General features: G+C 40.3%; 1 protein-coding gene across 5 annotated transcripts in view; it reads left to right on the top strand.

The window, feature by feature from the left end:
- LOC105470832 (ATPase 13A4) overlaps positions 1 to 21,084 on the top strand; it is a 169,874-nt gene that overhangs the window by 45,476 nt on the left and 103,314 nt on the right. For 4 of the 5 annotated variants that reach the window (XM_071090649.1, XM_071090645.1, XM_071090647.1 and 1 more), the window contains exons 3-4: positions 2,695 to 2,868; positions 15,075 to 15,221. In XM_071090649.1, the coding sequence (XP_070946750.1) occupies positions 2,695 to 2,868; positions 15,075 to 15,221 (321 nt within the window). Of the gene's footprint in view, positions 1 to 2,694; positions 2,869 to 15,074; positions 15,222 to 17,573; positions 17,779 to 21,084 lie in introns of those variants that run through there. The other variant, XM_071090648.1, reaches the window with a different exon arrangement.

Genomic DNA, 21,084 nt, shown 5'->3' on the forward strand with positions numbered 1-21,084 from the left:
GAATGTGTGGGTAGGGAAGGGATAAAGAAAGGGACAGTGTGCCGATCCATAATGCACGTAGCCTGCCATGAACTTGACTATTTGTGTGATATTCTTTTGACGTTTTCCCAGTAGTCTTTTTTTTTTTTTTCTAACTGATCCCTTTCTGTGGGAGGTAAGAGTGGATGGAGTGCAGGGTAGCAAGGACACTTCCCTCCAGCATACCCAGGGACATAGAAGGTACTCCATAAATGTAGGAAGGGAATTGCTATGGGATGATAATAACAGCACTGTGCTGATTTTTGCAATTTTAAACCCAATATCTGTTAATAGTCCCTTCAATGCAATTCACTTCATCTTAGTACAATTCAGTGGCACATGCCTGCCATTTGGTGGACATGTAACAAACATTTGTTAAATTGAACTGAAATAAAAGAATAAAGAAGAGCATAGGAGTAGAAATGGCCAGCCCACATCATCTTCCACATGCTGCAGAGGTCTAGACTGGAGGCCCAGTTTTGAGTTAGTTATGAGCTTTGTGGCTTGGGAAACTAATTTAATATTTTTCAACTAAGTGGGAGAGTATGTATCATATGCTTAGTGAAAGGCTATTAAGTGCCCAATAAATGTTAGCTGCTAGCACTGTTATCAATAATTAGTTGTTAATAATCACTATTATTGCTATTTAGGATATTATAGTAACTTTGAACGTTGGTTTTCTTAATGGAGAATTAAGATAATAATTTCTGTTTACTTTATCTTGACAGTAATCACAAAGACACTTTGGAAACTATAGACAGCCCTCACTGCATAGCCCATAAAAGAAAGCATGGTAACAGAGGTTTTTGCTGTAAGAACAGAGTAACTCAGGCATATTACATGGGGGCTCAACTGACTGGCAATACAAGGAAACTTTTAAATATAATATTTTAAAAAGATGAAAAAATGGCTGGGTAGGAAGGTAGAAGTTGATCTATGCCAAAGTGTTGAAACAGAAAAAGCACATGGGAAAGAACGGTAGCTGTACTCAGGGCAAGTAAGGAAATTAAGACTGGGACACTGCTCTGTGTGGGACTAAGAGAGCATTGCTGCCAGTGTGATGAGGGGACAGAGCCATTCCAGGCTGGGCATCTGGACAGCAATAGCTTGAGCTTGGAGCAGAAGAGTATTCATGTCGGAATCTACATTCTACTTTGCAAAATTAGTTAAGAGATCATTTCTGAGTTAATGAGAACATTTTATCGGTTATGCCAAATTTGGACAATGCCTAAGAAAGCCATTCAGCACCTGTATGTGTTGCTAATAATAGAAAGGAACCTCATGTTTACACACAGAAGCAACCTTCAGCCAAGCATCACAGAACCTTTCTTGGCAATGTAATCTTTATCAGGTGAGATAGAGAAGTTGATAGAAGTTTTATGTTCCAGCTCCCTTGTTATCCTAAGAGACAATTCTAGCAAGAGCATAACTATTGACACTAGGAATTCTTGTACCTAACTGCCAATAAACTGAGGGATAGAATTTCAGGTCTATTTCAGGGACACATGATCAAGCAATAGCAGCAACAGCCGTAGTAAATGCTTACATAGGACAACAACCCTGTCACGTGGGTAGTATTACTATCCCATTTTGTGGAAGACAAACAGGGATAAAGAGGTCAGACAATGTACCGAAAAATCACACGCCCAGTAAGTGTCAGAGCTAGTCTCTGAATCCAAAGAGTCTTGGTCCAGAGAATGTGCTTTTAATCAGGACACTCTACTACCTCTCAATTTTAGCCATCATAACCAGTATAAAGTATACCCATGACTTTGTGGGATAAAGCTGTGGGACTACGATCATAAACTTCAGGGGCCGTTTTCTATTCTATCTCAGAATTTCCTTGGAAGGAAGACGTCTGTCTAGAGTATATGTTTATTAGAGGTGAGACTCTTGTCTCGTATATATCCTCTGGGGTCTAATAATATCCTCTCATGATGCATCAGTGCTTAGTAGAATGAGTTGAAGTAAACCAAATAGTCCCTCTGGTGTTTTTCCCCTTGACATAAAATTGTTTGTTACTGAATGAGGAAGGAACGTGGGAAGGCACAACTCTAACCCAAACTCCCAAGGGTAACTTAGCCTTTGCTTGTTAATCCTCTTATGGTCAAATACTTTCACCCAATCCTGACTCAGATCTCAAGGCCTGGTTCTTTTCTCTCCCTCTCCTGTGTCTGCTGATGCCAGCCAAGGGAATCTCTTGGTACTGCCGTCGGCTAGCCAGCTGACAGACCTGGGTTGGAATCTTAGCAGTGGAACGTTCTAGCTGTGTGGCCTTGGGCAGGTCATCCCATTCCTCCACTCTAAGCTGAGTCTCACCATGTATGAAATGAGGATAATTATCTCACTTCGTGGAAAACACAGGAATGCTTGGGAGACTTAAATAAGACGACACATCTAAACACCTGGCACGGTGCTTGGCACAGGGTAGCAAGGTGCTCAAAGGATTGAAACTGGTGTTCTAGTTAGACTGGGACTTCCTTGCTTCCTGGAATCATGTCTTATACTTCTTTGTCGAGATTCCCTCTCCACTCTGTCCATCCCTCACCCTGCCCTCTCCTCACCCTCCTCAACTCCTTCACTTCTGCCTCCATTTCCATCACTAAAATCAGTATTTGTTCATTTATTGCTTATTGTGCCTAACCAATATTTGGGATCTTTTTGATTCTGTCCCAGGAGATATTTGGCTATCGGACTCAAGGCTGCCGGAAAAGTCTCTGCCTTGCCGGATCCATCTTCTCATTTGGAATCCTCCCCTTGGTGTTTTACTGGAGACCAGCGTGGCATGTATGGGCACATTGTGTCCCATGTTCCTTGCAAGAAGCAGACACTGTGTTGCTGAGGACAACAGTAAGTGTGTACCTGGTTATGTAGCTGGTACCCCCCTTTTGTTTCTGAACAATGTGTTTTGAGATGACTGGAGGGAGATGTGCACAAGACAGGAAGCAGGTGGAGGCTTCAAGACAGCCTTGCATCTAGCAGGAATTCAATAATTTGTGTATGGTCAATAGCAAAGACATGGAACAAACCTAAATGCCCATCAATGATAGACTGGATGAATAAAATGTGGTACATGTACACCATGGAATACTCTGTAGCCATAATAAAGAACAAAATCATGTCCTTTTCAGGACATGGATGGAGCTGAAGCCATTATCCTTAGCAAACTAATGCAGAAACAGAAAATCAAATACCTCATGTTGTCACTTATAAGAGGGAGCTAAATAATAACACATGGACACATGGAAGGGAACGACACATATTGGGGTTTGTCAGAAGATGGAGGGTGGGAGGAGGGAGAGGATCAGGAAAAACAATTAATGGGTACTAAGCTTAATACATGGGTGATAAAATAATCTGTACAACAAACCCCCGTGAAGCAAGTTTACCTGTATAACAAACCTGCACATGTACCCCTATCTTAAAATATAAGTTAAATAAAAAATTGTGGATGGCAAGGTTTGATTAAGAAGAGCTATTTCACAATATATTTCTTTTAAAATTGTGAGTTTTGTGAATGCTAGAGCAGGGAACAACCATGTTAATAGCTAAAAATAACAGGAAGTGTGAAGTAGTCAAGTCAGGGTATAGGCTACTAGGTTCCCACTGACCCTTCCTCTCGATTCCTGATATAACCCACTCCCTGCACTGGAGTGACCCCTGAAGAAACGAAGGGAAGGCGTGGGGAGCATCCCTCTGAGGAGGATGCTGTGTGTCCCAGTTGATTGATGACAGCGTGTCACATTCTGCAGATACACTAGGGTAAAAAATGCAGCCATCTTGCCCTTGAGGTCATTGCCTCTCTCTGTTCATAAAAGCCCCTGGCGTTGGGTGGGTTTCCCTGTATTTGCTTGCATACCAATTCCTCACAGCACTCATAGCACTCAGACAACGTGCATCATCCCTGCGGGACTGTCAGCTTCTCAAAGGAAGTGACCATTTCTAAGTTGTTAATTGCTGCACCCCCAGTTCCTGCATGTGATAGTGATCCTGTGACTATGTGGTGGCTGACGGGCTGAAGTGGATGTTTCTGTTAAAGACAGTGAAAGGACAGTCTCTAGAGGACTCTCTTCTGGTTGACTTTTACTGAGTGTTTATAAGAATGCATCGGTCCAAATGACCCAGAATGACAACCACATTCTTGATAAATCAACCTCTGTTGGGAGTTTAGCTTCCTTTTATATATAACCATCTCTCTAGGTCCATATTCTATTTAATGCAGTGAGAGAGGAGGATAGCAATAAGCCTTATAACTGGCCAGAAAAATCTACATTTCAATCTGAAATCTAACAGAGATGAGGCTAAACTCCCATGAAACTGAGAACTGGAGGAAGTTGGTCTCGGTTGACTTGTTCCATTGGGACCAGCCTCACCTTTCATTTCTGGATCTTGGTCCCTTCAAAAAATACTTCTTCTGGCCAGGGGTGGTGGCTTACACCTGTAATCCCAGCACTTTGGGAGGCCAAGGTGGGTGGATGACCTGAGCTCAGGAGTTCGAGACCAGCCTGACCAACATGGAAAAACCCCGTCTCTACTAAAAGTACAAAATTGCCGGGCGTGGTAGCGCATGCCTGTAATCCCAGCTACTCGGGAGGCTGAGGCAGGAGACTCTCTTGAACCCAAGAGGCGGAGGTTGCAGTGAGCCGAGATCGTGCCATTGCACTCCAGCCTGGTCAACAAGAGCTAAACTCTGTCTCAAAAAATAAAAATAAAAAACAAAGAAAAGAAAAGAAATACTTGTTCTTTGTTCTAGCTTAGCTGATACAAGTGATAATTGGGGCATCTTCCCACAAGTTCGGGTTCAACTATAATTTCACTAGAGATTCTTGGAGAATAAGCTTTAAGACTTGAAGGAAGCAAGAGATTATTGTGGAATAAGAGCAAGTAATATTGGTGATGTTGAGCTGGAGCTGTGCTTTGCTGATGCCTCGTGTCATCCTTCCTGAAGACTCACAGGATGTGTACAAAAGAAGAGTGCGTGGCACCCCACATAAGACTTCTTCATTTGATGGGGGAGGAAACGGGGCTAGAGAGGTGACACGATTTCCCCTAGCCCACGTGTGAGTGAGGGGCCTCACTAGGACTAAGTCCCAAGAGGCCTGGCTCCTAGTCAAGGACTTTTCCACTGAACTGTATTTAGACCAGGGTTCCCACACTTCAGTTGGCATCCGAATAATCTAGAGAGACTATCAGAACAGCTTGCTGGGTCCTAGTCCCAGAGACTCTAGTTCATTAGATTTGGATTGAGACCCAAGAATTTGCATTTTGACAGGTTCTCAAGTGATGCTAATGATTCTGGTAAGGGGCCATATTTAGAGAAAAACTGCTGTAACTAGTTTTCACTTCCATTTGGGAGCTCGCTTGTTCATTTGGTCCTTGAGGAGAAATAGAGACCTAGACATTTGATTGATGGCTCAGATGGTATATATTTATCATCTGAAAGAGAAGAATCCAGATTTAGTGAAGTGTTATGAGTGGCCCTCCCATACACAGCCTGAGTGCCTTTCTGGGGCAGGGGTAAAATTTGCTTTCCGGGGCTCAGAGCAGGGGCATGAGTATCTATGGAAGACTCCATTTGGGCCCTTTTATAGATCAAACCCTCCAAGGGAACTTAAGAATCTATCAGACTATTGTTTTCTGGCATGAACATAGTTTAACTGTACTCTACAAGTACATCTGTGTGCCCTCACCTCGTTCTCAGAGGCTAATGCTTTCGCTGCAGTAGAAACAGAACCGCGTTCTGCCTTTCAGGGTCCGTCAGCAAACTCTCCAGATCTGAGACGGTCTGCTCAGCTGAGCTGTGCTCTGAGTTGCTGGCAGAGTTATGGCACAGACAAGAATAAGAGGAAATGGGCAAGGAAATGGAAAAGGAAGGGAGGAAAATAGGTAAGAGGAAAATGAAGAGGGAGGAAAATAGGTAAGAGGAAAATGAAGAGGGAGGAAAGAGAAAAAAATCCACTAAGAGCGAATAAAAAAAGAGTGTCACTACATGAGGAGATGATGTGTTTTGGGATTTGGAGTCAAACGTTTTGATTTCTTGTCCTAGTACTTTAGGTTTGTTACGTAACTTTTCAGGACCTCAATTTCACCACTTGTAAAATGGGGCTAGTGTGAGAATGAAGGGCTGTTGTGTATGTAAAAGGAATTTGCAAACTAAAATGCATGATCAAAGACCATTTTGATTGTGTGTCTGTGTGTCATTGCTCAAGCCATTCCAAAAGTGTTGTATACAAAAGAGCTTGCTATGCACAAGGGGCACCCGTGTCTAGTGGTCTTGCTTATCTGGGTAATGTGCCTTTTCCTCATTACCCAGGAGCCTGGCATTCCCTTCTGGGACAACGGACATGAGGGAAGGTTTTCTGTGACTGGTAATCTCCAGCTCTCTTCCATACTCAGCCAGATGATCTCTCCTAGTTGCATGTAGCCAGCTTTGTAAGTGGACATATACTGGAAAGACTCAAAAAAGCTTTGGTGCCCCTGGGAGCTGCATTCCATCATCCTGCCTCTTTCTTTGCATCTTTGACAGTCTATCAAGCCCCTGTCAAATTTCACTGCCCCTCTACAGCTAATCAGAGCAGTCTAAGCCAGCTTCGGTCTTGCCTTTTTCATCTTGATTTCAACTTTAATTTTTAATTACCTGCTCTTGTGTGTCATTTTAAATGGATCTGCTATGCCAGAGACTCTCCAAATAAATGAGGTTCTAAATTAGTCTTCATGTAATTAGACAAGAACTCAATTATTTCAAACATTCTTACTATCTGAGACTTAGATAAAAATAAGCTTTGGGCACCAATAGTTTAAAAGTTTGCTGCTAAGTTATTTGCATTAAAATGACACCTTAAAAAGATTTTATTTGAATTATATTACAATAGCTGGACTATAACGATTTTCCATTAAGGAGGACTGGATGACTCCTACCTGAAAATGTGTTGCGTATCTGTTCTTCATGTTATTAAAAAATCAGTACTTGCTATTTATCATCAATCTCACGCTGGTAAGATTGCAGATCATTATCACAGATACTGATTAGGTAGTCATTTCTTGACATTAAAAAAAAAAGAAAAAAAGACTGTGACTGAAAGTCTTCAGTACACAGTTTATTTTCAGTTCTTCTTCTCTTATTAAGGACTCCGAGAGATTTTTTCTGAAAGATAAAAGTCATTAGGTTTTTATTTTATAATTTAAAAAGTGGCATTGTGTTCATTATTCATCTACTTCTGAATTTTAACCAATATCAGTAGCAATGTCACATTTCTATGCAAATGACATGATTTATATTCGTTGTTTTGAATTCAGATGCTCCTGATGATTTTCATAGCTTCCATCTTTATTGTCATTACAAACACATTTTTCCCTTCATTGTCATTGTAGGTTACATGTTGTCAAAGACCCATGATGTGCAGAGGAGAACTTTGTGATGATTAGCAAATTGGCCTGACTCAAGGCACTTCCGTTTGATGTTTTAATGGGGAGCATTTTCGCTTCAGTTTCAATTAAAGATGTCAGGGCTAGGAGCGTTAGTTCAAAAACTTAGAAACTCTGCAAATCAGTCACGCAAATGTCATCTTAAAGTTGGCCAGCATACCAGTATTCTTGTCAGGTGGCAGCATCTGTGTTCACGGACTCCCTTACCTCCTCTCCTTCCAACTCCTCCTCTGCAACTCGGTCTCTCAGCCCATGCTTCCCACAGCAGGACCACTTTCTACTAGAACAAGACACGGTTTTGTGCCTGCTTTTACCCATGAAGTTTCTTCTGATAATTCCTTCTCCCCTCCATTCATGCATGCATTCATTCACTTTTGTTTTCAGTGAGTTAGTATTTACTACACACCAACCACATATCAGACAGTGGCACAGGCACTGGGAACATAACTGTGAGCAACACAGATGGAAATCCTTGTCCTTACAGAGTGATTTGCTAGTGAGGAGTCAACACACACACATGCTTTCTCTTTCTCAAGTAAATGTAAAAAGTAGGTGTTGTTTCTACTTACTAAAATCTCCTCATTCCTCAGCTATATCCCCTTCTCTGTTAAGTCTTTGTTGATTCATTCTTTGCCCCAGTTCAGAAGGGAGGGAGTGAATCGCCTGTCCTGCATTAGCTCTGGGTTTTCATTTGTGACCGCTGTAGTGCTTTTTACCTTATATTAAAATACTATTCACTTTACAGTTTATAAAGCAGTATGTCATTGATTATTTAATTCTCATAACAACCCTGGAAAATGGGCATTATCATCTCCATTTTACAGATGAGGATAGAGACAGACCAAATGACTTTACAACCCAGTAAATATCAAAGCCAGGCTTTCCTTCCTTCTGTCTCTCTTTCCTACATTTGAGGAACACACATTGCATGCCAGCCAACAGTGCTGGCTCATGGGCAAGTGTGTGAGTGTGTGTGATTAATAAAACCAGGGTTCTTGACCTCATGCAGTTAGTCAGATCACTACACAAATAAATATAAAAATCCACCTCTTAAAAGTACTCCTTAGGAAAGGTTCATGGTTATGGTAGGATTATATAATAGAGATTTGTCTAAGTCAAAACAGTCAGGGAAGGCTTTCTGAGCACCAAAGGATAAGAGTTAAAAGGTGACAGTGGCTGCTGGGGGCAGGCACATGGAGAGTGACGCAGGTAGAGGGAATGTGGGGGCAAAGAACTGAAACCTAAGTCTTTCTCTAAGTCCTGAGTCTTTTTTTTTCTCACTATGCTGCTTTCCTTTTTATAGCTTTTGAGCCTTTAAAATTATAAGCTTTCTATTCCTGGAACTTCTCAGCCTTTTTTTTTTTTTCCCCTGGACAGTCTAGATTATAAGCTTTTTGAAGACAGTGATTGTGGTTTACATTTCATTCCCCATGGCACCTAGCACATGGCCACAGCAGGGCTTAATTAATTTATAAGTTGAATTAAGTCGAATCTGTAATAAGTAGTCTCACTGTTTCTTCCAGAATTTCATCTCAAGGGTACTAAAGTGGAATGTCACAGTTGAGGAAAATAATATAGCATTATGTTTCTTTCAGGTACACATTCCCACTTCCGAATCCTGCTCTCCTACGCACTCCCCTACCCGGCCCCATTTCAGTCTGGTTTTTCATTAGACATCTTGCCAGAAATCTCTGAGATTCTGTGAGCTGACCTCTGAGAAATGACTCAATGTTAAGATAAATCGTTTTGAGGCTATTATCCTTTATAATACAGGGCCATTTATATTATGATTTAACAATTTTCTAGGTATTTACATATAGGTGTCTCATTTGGTCCTTGCCAGTAGAGATTATGTTTCTCCCATGCTACAGATGGAGGCATAGAGAAATTAAACAAAATTCTCTGGGTCCCATAGCTGTAAGATGAGAGTTGAGCTAGAGTTGGAACTGGAGGTCTAATTACTCTCTGTCCAGTGACCAGATTCTACAGAGACAGCGTTGTGAAGTGGTTTAAGAATAAACTCTAGATTCTGAGCACCTGGATTTGATTCCCAGCACTGCTCTTGACCTTGGGCAGTGTATTTGCCTGCTAGGCTTCTATAGCAGAATACCACACACTGGGTTTTGCTGAAACAAGGGAAATTTATTGTTTCATAGTTCTGGGAGCCGAAAGTCCAAGATCTAGGGCCAGCAGAGTTGGTTTCTGGTGAGGCCTCTCTTCCTGGCTTGAAGAAGGCTATCTTCTCACTGTGTCTTCATGGGGTCTCTTCTCTGTGCTCTTGCACTCCTGGTGTCTCTTCATCTCATATGGACGTTAGTCCTGTTGGATTAGTGTGTACCCTTATGGCCTCTTTCAACATTAATTACCTTCTTAAAGGATTTATCTCCAGATATATTGGGGGTGAGGGCTTCAACACATGAATTTTGAGGGGACACAACTCAATTCATAACAGACAGGTTATTTAACCTCTTTTTGCCTCCATTTTTTTTTTGTTAACTGGGGCTAGTAATAATACCTGTCTCCTTGTGAGGACTAAGCATGTGATATGTGTAAAGTTCTGAAATAAAGACTGCTTGGCATGCAGGCATTCCATGGGCATTAGTCAACTTTTTACTACACACTATATCTCCAGAAGTTTCAGTCAATGAACCGGCTAATCCACTGCTCCATTTCCCCTCAGAAAACAACTACAAAAATGAGCAAGCCCCAAATCCTGGTCTCTCCAAAAAATGTATACTGAGTTTTCTAGATTTCCTTGTTTTGTATACAAACATAAACATAGGCTTTGCTTTGTTAATAACCTCATTGTGTTGTCCCTCCCTCCTCTTTTTTTTTTGGACAACATATACTGAGATAATAATTATTGTGAGAATTTCTCCAAAACTTAGAACTTTATGTATCTTATAACTAAATCCTATATTCTAGCCAATGTCATCTTTTTTCCAAGCTAAAAAACATTGGGAATATGAGGTCAGGATGTTAAGAGCATCAGTGAGTCTGGCCAAGAGAGGGAAAGAGAAAGAAAAAAAATGAAAGATATAAAAATGAAAGAATTATACCAAAGTCATGGGCCTATAAAGGCAGTGCAGTGTTTTAGAATAGCCTGAGAAATTTATTATTACATTATCCATAATCCTCTAGGTATTTCACCTTAGCTAGAGTTTAGCGTTTTAGCATTGCAATGTATCCATCTCCAGGAGAAAATTACTCATTTTCTGATGTCTCATTGGAATTTTGAAATGGGTTCTTCTTAAGGCAAGCTCAGAATTATATTTTTTTGTGTAGTGAACTACACAAGAGAAGTCACAGCATTGGCCTGAACTTGAAGTGACCATTATATTGCTTTTAAATTTCAAGGGATGAGGTTCTTATGGTAAAAGGATAGAATTAGGTAAGCAAGATGTGTTAGTCTGTTCTCACGCTGCTAATAAAGACATACCCGAGACTGGGTAATTTATAAAAGAACGAGGTTTGACTCACAGGTCAGCATGGCTGGGGAGGCCTCAGGAAACTTGCAATCATGGTGGAAGGGGAAGCAAACACATCCTTCTTCACATGCCGGCAGCAAGGAGAAATGCCAAGCAAAAAGGGGAAAGCCCTTTATAAAACCATCAGATCCTGCGATAACTCACTCACTATCATGAGAACAGCATGCCCCCATGATTAAATTACCTCCCACTGGGTCCCTCTCATGACATGTGGGGATTATGGGAAATATAATTCAAGATGAGATTTGGATGGGGACACAGCCAAGCCATATCACGAGATAACTTGCTTCATTCAAATCTAAAAGTTTATCTGGCATTTCCAGGGTCAGAAAGTACAAAGCCATAGGAAATACAAAATGTCCAGGTTTCTTCCTCTGTTTTTCAGTCCAGGTCAAACACTGGTTCTTTTTGTGCATTTGACTTTTGAAATGCACTCTGGAATTCTTGTAAAACCTATTTTTTTTAGAGTTCAAGGACTGATCTGGTTAATATTTTTGATAAAGAGGAGGTAAAGCCTTCTCAATGAGACCTGAGGTTTGCAAAAAAGTCCAGATTTGCCAGGCAAGCACTTTGGATTATTTGCATTATAAACCAATTATTTAAAATGGTAGCTCCTCTGGTACATTTAGGTATTTTACAAATCATTACCTGCTTTGAAGAGAGCTGGGAAACAGACTAAAGTAGAAAAAGCCATTTCCAGGTAAAGATGCTGCTTTTCCACAAAGGAAAAATTGAGAGACTTTTAGAATTTCCTCAAAGGGAGAGTAAGTTCCTACTTACAGAAAGATCTCAGAAACAACATGCTATGAAAAATGAGGCACAGAACCATACCATCTATTGCCTCCCTGCTATGGGCCAAACCTTGGATCAGACACATTATGTATTATTTCATTTAATCCTTCAAACATCCATGAAATTTGGTATTATCTCCATCTTCTAAATAAAGAAAATTAGCTTCAGACAGCTGTAAGACAGTTTAGAGCTGGGATTTGAGTTCAGGCCTGAAGCCTGTGCTCTTTCCATATTCAACAATCCCAGAATGAAAAAAGAGAAGTCAATGATTTTGCTTGAAGTGACCACTTCACATTGGTGTACTTTCCTTCCATTTCTTTGCTTTTTTCCCCTTAAAAAGCTGGGTGATTTGACAGAGTCCTCAACAGGGTAATATATAAGAAAGAAGTCAGTGTCACTCCCCTACTCTAAGCAAAAGGGTCATCTAGCTGCCCTATCTTTTATTTTTTCTATATAATTCTACTTTGTATCATACAGAATTATGAGTTATTGGGGTTAGGAGTAAATGGGGATGACAGGAAATGAGCTTAAAGGCAAATATATCCAAGCACCTTTGATTTGGTAATATTATGAACTATAAGAAGATATAGGTATATAGGTGAATGTCAGTTTTTAATACACACCTAGACTAAGGCATACAGTTGGTGCACTGGGTTAATATGGCCTTTGAGAACTTGAACACTTTGCTTTTCCCCTTTTAGGCACTACCGTCTGGAGGTCTGTCTGGTGTCACACAGGGCCAGAGGGTGACAGCTTGACTTCAGGAATTAGGTTCTATGCTGTCAGGAGAGCACATTGTGAGAAACTGGATACTATTTGTCACTTGGTGCGGAATTCAAGGTGATTTTTACATGCCAGCCATAGACACCATGGGACAACTTGTTGAAATAAAGAGAAGGGGCCAAGATTTGGAATGGAAAGATCTGGACTCAAGTCTCAGTTTTATTCCTACTACCAATTTCAGACTGGCTTGAGTAATTCTTAGCCTTGCTGATGATCAGTTTTCTCATCTGCAAAATGGAGATAATTATAATACCAACATTAGAGAATTGTAAGCCTAAAATAAGATAACATAACAAAATTTCTACAAACTGCTATATAATCATATGAAAATTAGTTGTTAATATTATTTTAATTCACTGGAGATGATTATTAGTTGCTGTCTTCCTAATTGTCCTCACTTGGTGGCCAGAGGTCTCTGATCTTGATGGCTCTTTTATGATTTGTGTTCCTGTTTACCTACAAATTATACATTTTCTTACCAAATTTGTCATTGAAACTATGTTCTTTAGACGTCCCAGTTCAGGCTCGACATAAAAATGGCAGTCCAATCAAATTATATTTTTTAGCAAAACTGTAGAATAAAGTGGAAGGTTGGAGGGGACTCGAGGAGGCAAGCAAGAGTGGGGATGTGACTGTTAAGTCCCTGCTCTAATAGTTACCAAGTATGTCTTTCTTTCCATGCCAACTAAATGGGAGAATAATTAACTGCAACAATTCCATAGGGGTTTTGACATTAAATGAAATAATACGTATGTGGCATTATGTGCTTAGAACACAGTAAGTGTGAAATAAATATTAACTATTATTAGAAATGGGAAGTTCTTATTTAAAAACTGCTTTGATGAAATCAAAAGCAAAGCTATATAATGCTGAACTGTGTCAAGGTTTGTTCAAGAGAGTTGGTTGCCTACTCTACCATACCTAGACCATGTCTGTCAGATCACTGGCTTAGTCATTGAAAATTTAGCTCCCTTCCACCATTCTTAGGCTCATCATTCTTAACTCCATACAATTTAATTTGAATTGACTTAGTCACCTTTTTTTTTTTTTAAATCCATAGGATAACAGCCAATTTCACTGGCTTTTAAAATTGATTAATTAACATTCCAATTTCTATTAAGGTTTTGTTGGCTTCCTTCCCTTCTTCATCTCTCTCTCTCTCTCTCTCTGTCTCTCTCTCTCCCTTTTTCACACACACACACACACACACACATGCACACAGAATCTGTGCAAAGCCTGGCTGAAGTACAGACATGTGTCACACACAATTCTCACCCACAGTCCAAGAGAAGTGGTAAGGTGGATAGGCAAAGGGTAAAATGTGTTGGGAATCTCGAGAACACTGATGACTTAGAGGAGAGATCACCCAGAGAAATTAGGGAGGTTCTCAGGACATGAACTCTGACCTGGACCCTGAAGGATGGTAGACTCCAGCCATGTAAAGACTTAAGGAGAAGAGAGAAGAATATGTACTACAGGCAAGGAGGCAGCAGGAGCAAAGGCATCCAAATGGTCTCCTCTTAGGAGGACCAATATAAGAGATTAGCTACAATGATTGTATCTTCCCCTCCCTGCCTTTTGCAGAGTCAGCTAGGGCACTCTTCATAGCAAAAGTGGGTGTGGTGGTGGACACAATTCCCAGCTCTGACCTACATTTCCCAAGCATCACATTGTTCCCACGTTTGACTTTTTCTTTTATACTTCTTAAATCCTGAGGTTTATCAGTCATCTGAGTGGGTTTTATGTCTAGTATTTACCCGTTCAGATAATAACCACTGTCAGATCAGTCTCTAAGGGACCATTGTGGTATCTGTTTCTCAATCCTGTGCTTCTCCCTCTAATTTTACTCTGTGATGAAGTAATCAGTGAACTGCAAAGGGAAGCAGTTTTAATTAGGGTCATGCAATAAGGTGCCTTCTTCAACCCCACCTGTGCTAACATCTTGACAATTACCTTGGGCAGGTTCAGTACATAGATTCAGTCTTTTTCATCCATTCTTCGGACTCTTACTGAGCAGGTCTCAGTGCTCCACATGAATGGGGATAAGGAACAATAGAACATGGTCCCTACATTCCAGGTAGTCTAGAAGAACTAAGAGAATACAGGCAAAAAGTGATTAAGACCACAAGAGAGGGACACTTAACATGTGTTTGAAGTTAACAAAGTGACAGGTTTTGTTTTTTTTCCCCCTGGTGGAAGGGTGTTAATGAGGCTGTTCTGTAGGGGGTGGAATTTGAGTTAAGCCTCGAAAGATGGGGATAGTCATCAGGCCATGGGCTGAAAGGTGATGCAGTGAACTAGTTCTTACCTGCGAATGAGCCTCCGGACCCTCAAGCTTTGTTACGTGTCAGTGCCTCATCTTCATATCCAGATTCCTCAATCAATGATGACAGGTCATTTTCCCTCAAGGTTCTATATCCATCATCTTTCAGAGACAAACCATTCTGTCTGGAACGTTCACGAACTCCAAACACTTACAGAATTATATTAAAAGGATGTTTTTCAGGTTGAATTTTAGCCTGCTGACCTCTCTTAACTTCATGGGGCTTTTGATGTCTATCTCCTCAGGATGAATTCCAAATTTACTCTTGGAAAAAGGTAATATGGATCTACCTGTCAGCATTAAACAGCGCATTTGGTCTCACTCCTGACCACCCTGTCATTACAGATGAGGAGTATATCATAAACAGAGCCATAAGAAAGCCAGACCTAAAGGTAAGTCAACGGATGGCTACTGCTGATGCCGGAGAGATTTCACCCTTTTCCCCTCAAGTGTAAAGTTAAATGCAGCTCCTCCATGGTGCCAATCCTCATTTGATAGTGTATATTTAAAACGTGAACTTTGGAGCCAGACAGTTCAAATCTCAGCTTCATCCTTCTAAATAGTGCAACCATTGATCTTAACTCTGCTGAGCCAGTTTTCTCATCTACAAGATGATGATAATAATGTCTATTTCTAATATTAATTGATAAAATTCAATAAATTTAGAAATACAAAGATTAAAGTAGTTCCAGGTATATAGCAGATGCTCAATACATACTTGTTCTGTTTTCTTTTCCTTTCTTAGAGGTAGGATCTCACTATGTTGCAGTGGCTATTCACAGGCACATGATTATAATACACTGCAGCCTCAAACTCCTGGGCTCAAGTGATCCTCCTGCCTCAGCCTCCCTAATAGCTGGGATTACAGGCGTGTACTGCCCAGCCCAGTTCTTACATATTAGCTTTTAATAGTATTGTGCCCTATATTACAATCTATGTAACCGGGTTAACCTTATATTAAAGGTAATCACCCAGGGATATCCCAGGAGGTTTGCTTATGCCTGCAAATATGACCTTATTTGAATTCTTGTCATTCAAATGTATTTGGGTTGCTCCGTCTTCACCCTATTAAATTAGTTCTGCTTGGATTATGACTAGTTAACATTCATATTAAAAACATTTTGTAAGACAGAATGTTTTCTCTTACATTTATGTATGGGTAGTCAGCTGTTTAGTTTTATGAGCTCAAGGTCAGTTATTTAAAATAATAAAAGTAAATTATGAGCAATTTTCCTATTGTCAATTGTTATCACCCAGTTGTCTTTTTTTTTGAAATGGAGTTTCATTCTTGTTGCCCAGGCTGGAGTGCAATGGCGCTGTCGTGGCTCATGGCAACCTCTGCCTCCCGGGTTCAAGCAATTCTCCTGCCTCAGCCTCCCAAGTAGCTGGGATTACAGACACCTGCCACCATACCCAGCTAATTTTTGTGTTTTTAGTAGAGACGGAGTTTCACCATGTTGACCAGGCTGGTCTTGAACTCCGGACCTCAGGTGATCAACCAACCTCAGCCTCCCAAAGTGCTGGGATTACAGGGGTGAGCTACGGTGCTCCACCTGCCCAATTGTCTTAACTGCCCAAATAAACAAAAACAAAGGAGGTCAGGTACCTCCAAATAATAGTTGCCCTAATCTGTTAGATGTCCATTCACCTGGAGAAGTAAGCTTCCCAGATAGCCTATGTTCTCATAGTTTCATTGCTCTGAAATTCTAGCATCTTTAGTAGCATCAAATAAATAAGTGAACAGATCAATGAAGAAATGGCCAAGTCAACACACAGAATTGCAGGAGGGGCAGGGGTCTTGAAATGGAAAGTTGTGATAGGTGTACTGCCTTCATTTACCAGCTATGGCATAGGCAGTTTGGTTAGTTACTGCCTCTCTGGTCTTGAGTTTCTTATTTATAAAATAAAAGTAATACCCTCTCTTTGCCTTTCTCAGGGCTGTTATGAACATACAATGAGACGATGGGTATTAAGGTCGTTTGTGAACTTCAATGAACTATGCTAGTAACAAAACTTTCATTAAAGTCAGAGGAGCTGTCACGGGCTCAGCCTTGATGACAATAACAGCATTATCAAGAGGGTAACATTTAGGGGCATTTAAAGGAGGGGTCCCCAACTCCCAGGCCACCGATCGGTGCCCTGTCCATGGACTGTTAGGAACCAGGCCGCACAGCAGGAGGTGAGCTGCCGGCAAGCTAGCAAGCATTACCGCCTGAGTTCTGCCTCCTGTCAGGTCAGCAGCAGCATGAGATTCTCATAGGAGTGAAATCCTTAATATTGTGAACTGCTCATGTGAGGGATTTAGGTTACAGTGCTCCTTATGAGAATCTAACGATTGCCAGATGATCTGAAACCATCACCCCATCCCCAACATTCGCGAAAAAGTTGTCTTCCACAAAACCGGTCCCTGGTGCCAAAAAGGTTGGAGATCACTGGTTTAAAGGAAGTCTGAAGATTACAGCAAAGAACTATGTCAGGTTTGGAAACATAGGCTAAGAGGAGAAGCTAAGGACCATCTGGCAGAGTTGCAGGCAAAGCTAACACCCAGTGCTTAACCTGTTAAACAAGTTGCTCTTATAACATGTTCTAACAAGAAATCACAAGCAGAAAGCCCGGGGAGAGGAAATCTTCCTGATGCCTGAGCAGAAAGATGAAATTCACCCCGCAGCAGAGATTTGGTTTCCTAATTGCTGTTTCCTGGTCTGAATTTCCAGGAAATGGGCAAATCAACCTCATCTCTTGCAAATATTGTGCTTAACATCCTCTTACCAGCTTCCAGAGACTCTGAGAGTGATAGGGAAGCAGATAAACTCCCGGCAGCGACGGTTTCTCCTGGGGGAATCGCAAATGTGCTCAAAAGGTCTAGGATGGAGCCATTCTTCTCATTCTGTGAGGAATGGCTTAAGAAACTGTCGGAAGATAATGGAATTTTCTATCCTCTGGCCTGAGGTAAAACTTACCAGTAGCCTCTTTATTTCTCATTATTGCTGCCTTCATCTACAGATGTTTCATGTCTATTATGTTTTATACATTTTTCAACCTCAGTGTGTGGTTTCTGCCTCTTGATAAGAGGTTCTCAAACTGATCAGGGGCCTCACATTGGAACCACAATTTGTCCTTTAAAATTTTTCTAACACAGATTTTTGCATTTATGTAATTAATAAGTAGGCAGCCATCACTTTATACAGCTTTAATCCTGAAGTCAATGGATTTTCAGATTTTCCTTTGGGACTAGCTTGAATATGATATCCTTTGAGAGACTGAACTTTGGAGCCAGATGGGCTAGAGTTCGAATTTCTGGCAAGTTACTTAAGCAAAATGAACTTCAGGTGCAAAGTGAAGAGGAAAATAATATCTGCCCTAGCACAGGATGATGGAAAAGACTAAACATAACATGTGAAAAGTCCTAACATGCCCCCAAAATAGTAGCTGTGATTACAATCCTGCTGTATTTGCAAAATTGCAAAGAATACTGAAGAGAAAAGCAAATTGTGAGGCAAGACGCTTGAGATTCCAACATGTGTCATGATGGCTAACACACCCTAGAGCCTGTCATTTACAAGTATTTCCTTTGCAGATTGTGAAATCTGCAAATTAGAGATTGTGTGTCATTCCTACTGGCAATTCACTATAAATTGGAAATAAGATATACTTTTTAAATGCAGTATGTTGCAACCAACCTTGCTGAAATAAATCCATTCTGTAAAATAAAAAAAAATACAGCATTTTACATGCTATTTGGTAAGTTTGAATGCCTCTCTGTGTGTGTATGTGTGTGTGTGTGCACGCGTGCGTGCACGTGCACATGTGTACATGCACATACACCTATGGCATAGAGTTAACATTCATTTTTGGTAACCTAGACCTTGGAGCTAAGGGATTTAAACTGCATTTCTGGTTGATGTGGTTTTGCAAAGCTTTCACTCATTTATTTAATAAAAAATGTATTGAGCACTTATTTTGTGCCAGCTATATGGTCTTTCCAGTTTTAAAATGTATCTAATGGTTATAATGATGATAACATTCTTGAGCATAGAATATCTAGAGAGAAGCTGAGGTAGAACATAGACATAATCTGTCCAATTGCCTAAATGTATTCATGGGGAATCTGAAGGGCAGAAAAATTTAGTTGAAGTTCTCAAATAGCGATTTAGCAGAGTAGCTACAAAAGGAAGCTCTAGATACTGTTCCTCAACTTTGGCTGAACATTAAATTACCTGAGGAAAATTAAAAATATTTATGCCCAGAATGCACTGCAGACAAAACAGAATCCTTGAGGGTGGGACCCAGTACAGTACAATATTACTAAACATAGTCACCCTGCTCTGCAAAAGAACAACAAAATTTATTCCTTCTCTCTAACTGTAACTTTGTACTGTTGACCAACCTTCCTCCATCCCATTGTCTATGCTGTTCCCCCCAGCCTCTGATACCCAATATTCTGCTCTCTACTTGTACGACATCAGCTGTTTTAGATTTCACAAATGAGTCAGATCCTGCAGTATTTGCCTTATGTGTCTTGCTTATTTCATTTAACATCTCTTCAGGGTTCATCCATGTTGTTAAAACTGACAGAATCTCCTTCTTTTTAAGGCCAAATAACATTCCACAAAGAAAATGTATATGTACAGTTTCTTTATCCATTCATCCATTGATAGACCCTTAGGTTAATTCCATATCTTGGCTATTGTGAATATTACTGCAATAAACATGAGAGTGCAGATATTTGTCTGACATACTGATTTCTTTTCCTTTAGATATATACCTACTATTGGGATTAAGGGATCATATGATGGTTTATTTTTAATTTTATAAGAAGCCTGTATACTGTTTTTCATAATGACTGTACTAATTTATATTCCCACTAACAGTGTACAAGAGTTTCTTCTCTTTATATCCTCGCTAGCATTTGTCATTTTTTTTTTTTGTCTTTTTGATAATAGCATTTTAACTGGAGTGAGGTGATAGCTCACTGTGGTTTTCACGTTCATTTCCCTGATGACCAGTGATATTAAGCATGTTTTCATTTATCTGTGAGCCATTTGTATGTCTTCTTTTGAAAAATGTCTGTTTCGGTCTTTTGCCCATTTTCTATCAAATAGTTGTTTTGTTGCTACTGAGTTTTTTGAGTTCCTTATATATTCTGGATATTAACCCCTTGTCAGATATACAGTTTGCAAATATTTTCTTCCATTCTGTAGGTTGTCTTTTCACTTGGTTAGTTATTTCCTTTGCTGTATAGAAGCTTTTTGCTTGATGTAATTTCAATTGTCTATTTTTGTTTTGGGGTAGCTTGCACTTTTGGAGTCTTATCCAAAAAATCATTGCCCAGATCAATGCCATGTCAGACCTTATATTTTTCTTTTAGTAGTTTTATCATTTCCCATCTTACATTTAAGTCTTTAATCTATTTCAAGTTGAGTTTTGTGTATGGTAAGATATAGGGGTCTAGCTTCATTCTTCTGCATGTGGATTGCCAGGTTTCTCAGTTTGATTTATATATATATATATATATATATAGAGAGAGAGAGAGAGAGAGAGAGAGAGAGAGACAGAGAGAGACAGAGAGAGAGACAGAGTCTTGCCCTGTCTCCCAGGCTGGAGTACAGTGGCAGGGTCTCGGCTCACTGCAACCTCAGCCTCCCAGGTCCAAGCGATTCTCCTGCCTCAGCCTCCTGAGTAGCTGGGATTACAGGCACCCACCACCATGCCCAGCTAACTTTTGTACTTTTAGTAGAGATGGGGTTTTGCCATGTTGGCCAGGTTGGTCTCAAATTCCTGACCTCAAGTGATCCACCTGTCTCAGCCTCCCAAAGTGCTGGGATTACAGGCATGAGCCACCATGCCTGGCCTATCTCAGCATTATTTATTAAGGAGACCATCCTTTATTCGTTGTGTGTTCTTGGCGCCTTTGTTGAAAACTAGTTGCCTGCAAGTGTGTGAATTCATTTCTGTTTTCTCTATGTGGTCCCATTGGTCTATATGTCTGTTTCTCTGCCAGCACCGTGCTGTTTTAGTTACTATCGCTTTGTAGTGAAATTTGAAGTCAGATGGTGTGATGCCTTTAGCTTTGCTCTTTTTGCTCTGTTTGCTTTGGGTATCCAGGGTCTTTTGTGGTTTCATACCAATTTTAGGATTGTTTTTCTTATTCCTGTGAAGAATATCACTGGTATTTTGATAGGAATTTAATTGAATCTGTATATTGCTTTTGACAGTATGGGCATTTTTAACAAGATTAGTTCTTTCATTCCATGA

The sequence above is a fragment of the Macaca nemestrina genome, chromosome 2 (genome assembly GCF_043159975.1).
Source record: "Macaca nemestrina isolate mMacNem1 chromosome 2, mMacNem.hap1, whole genome shotgun sequence".
NCBI lineage: Eukaryota > Metazoa > Chordata > Mammalia > Primates > Cercopithecidae > Macaca > Macaca nemestrina.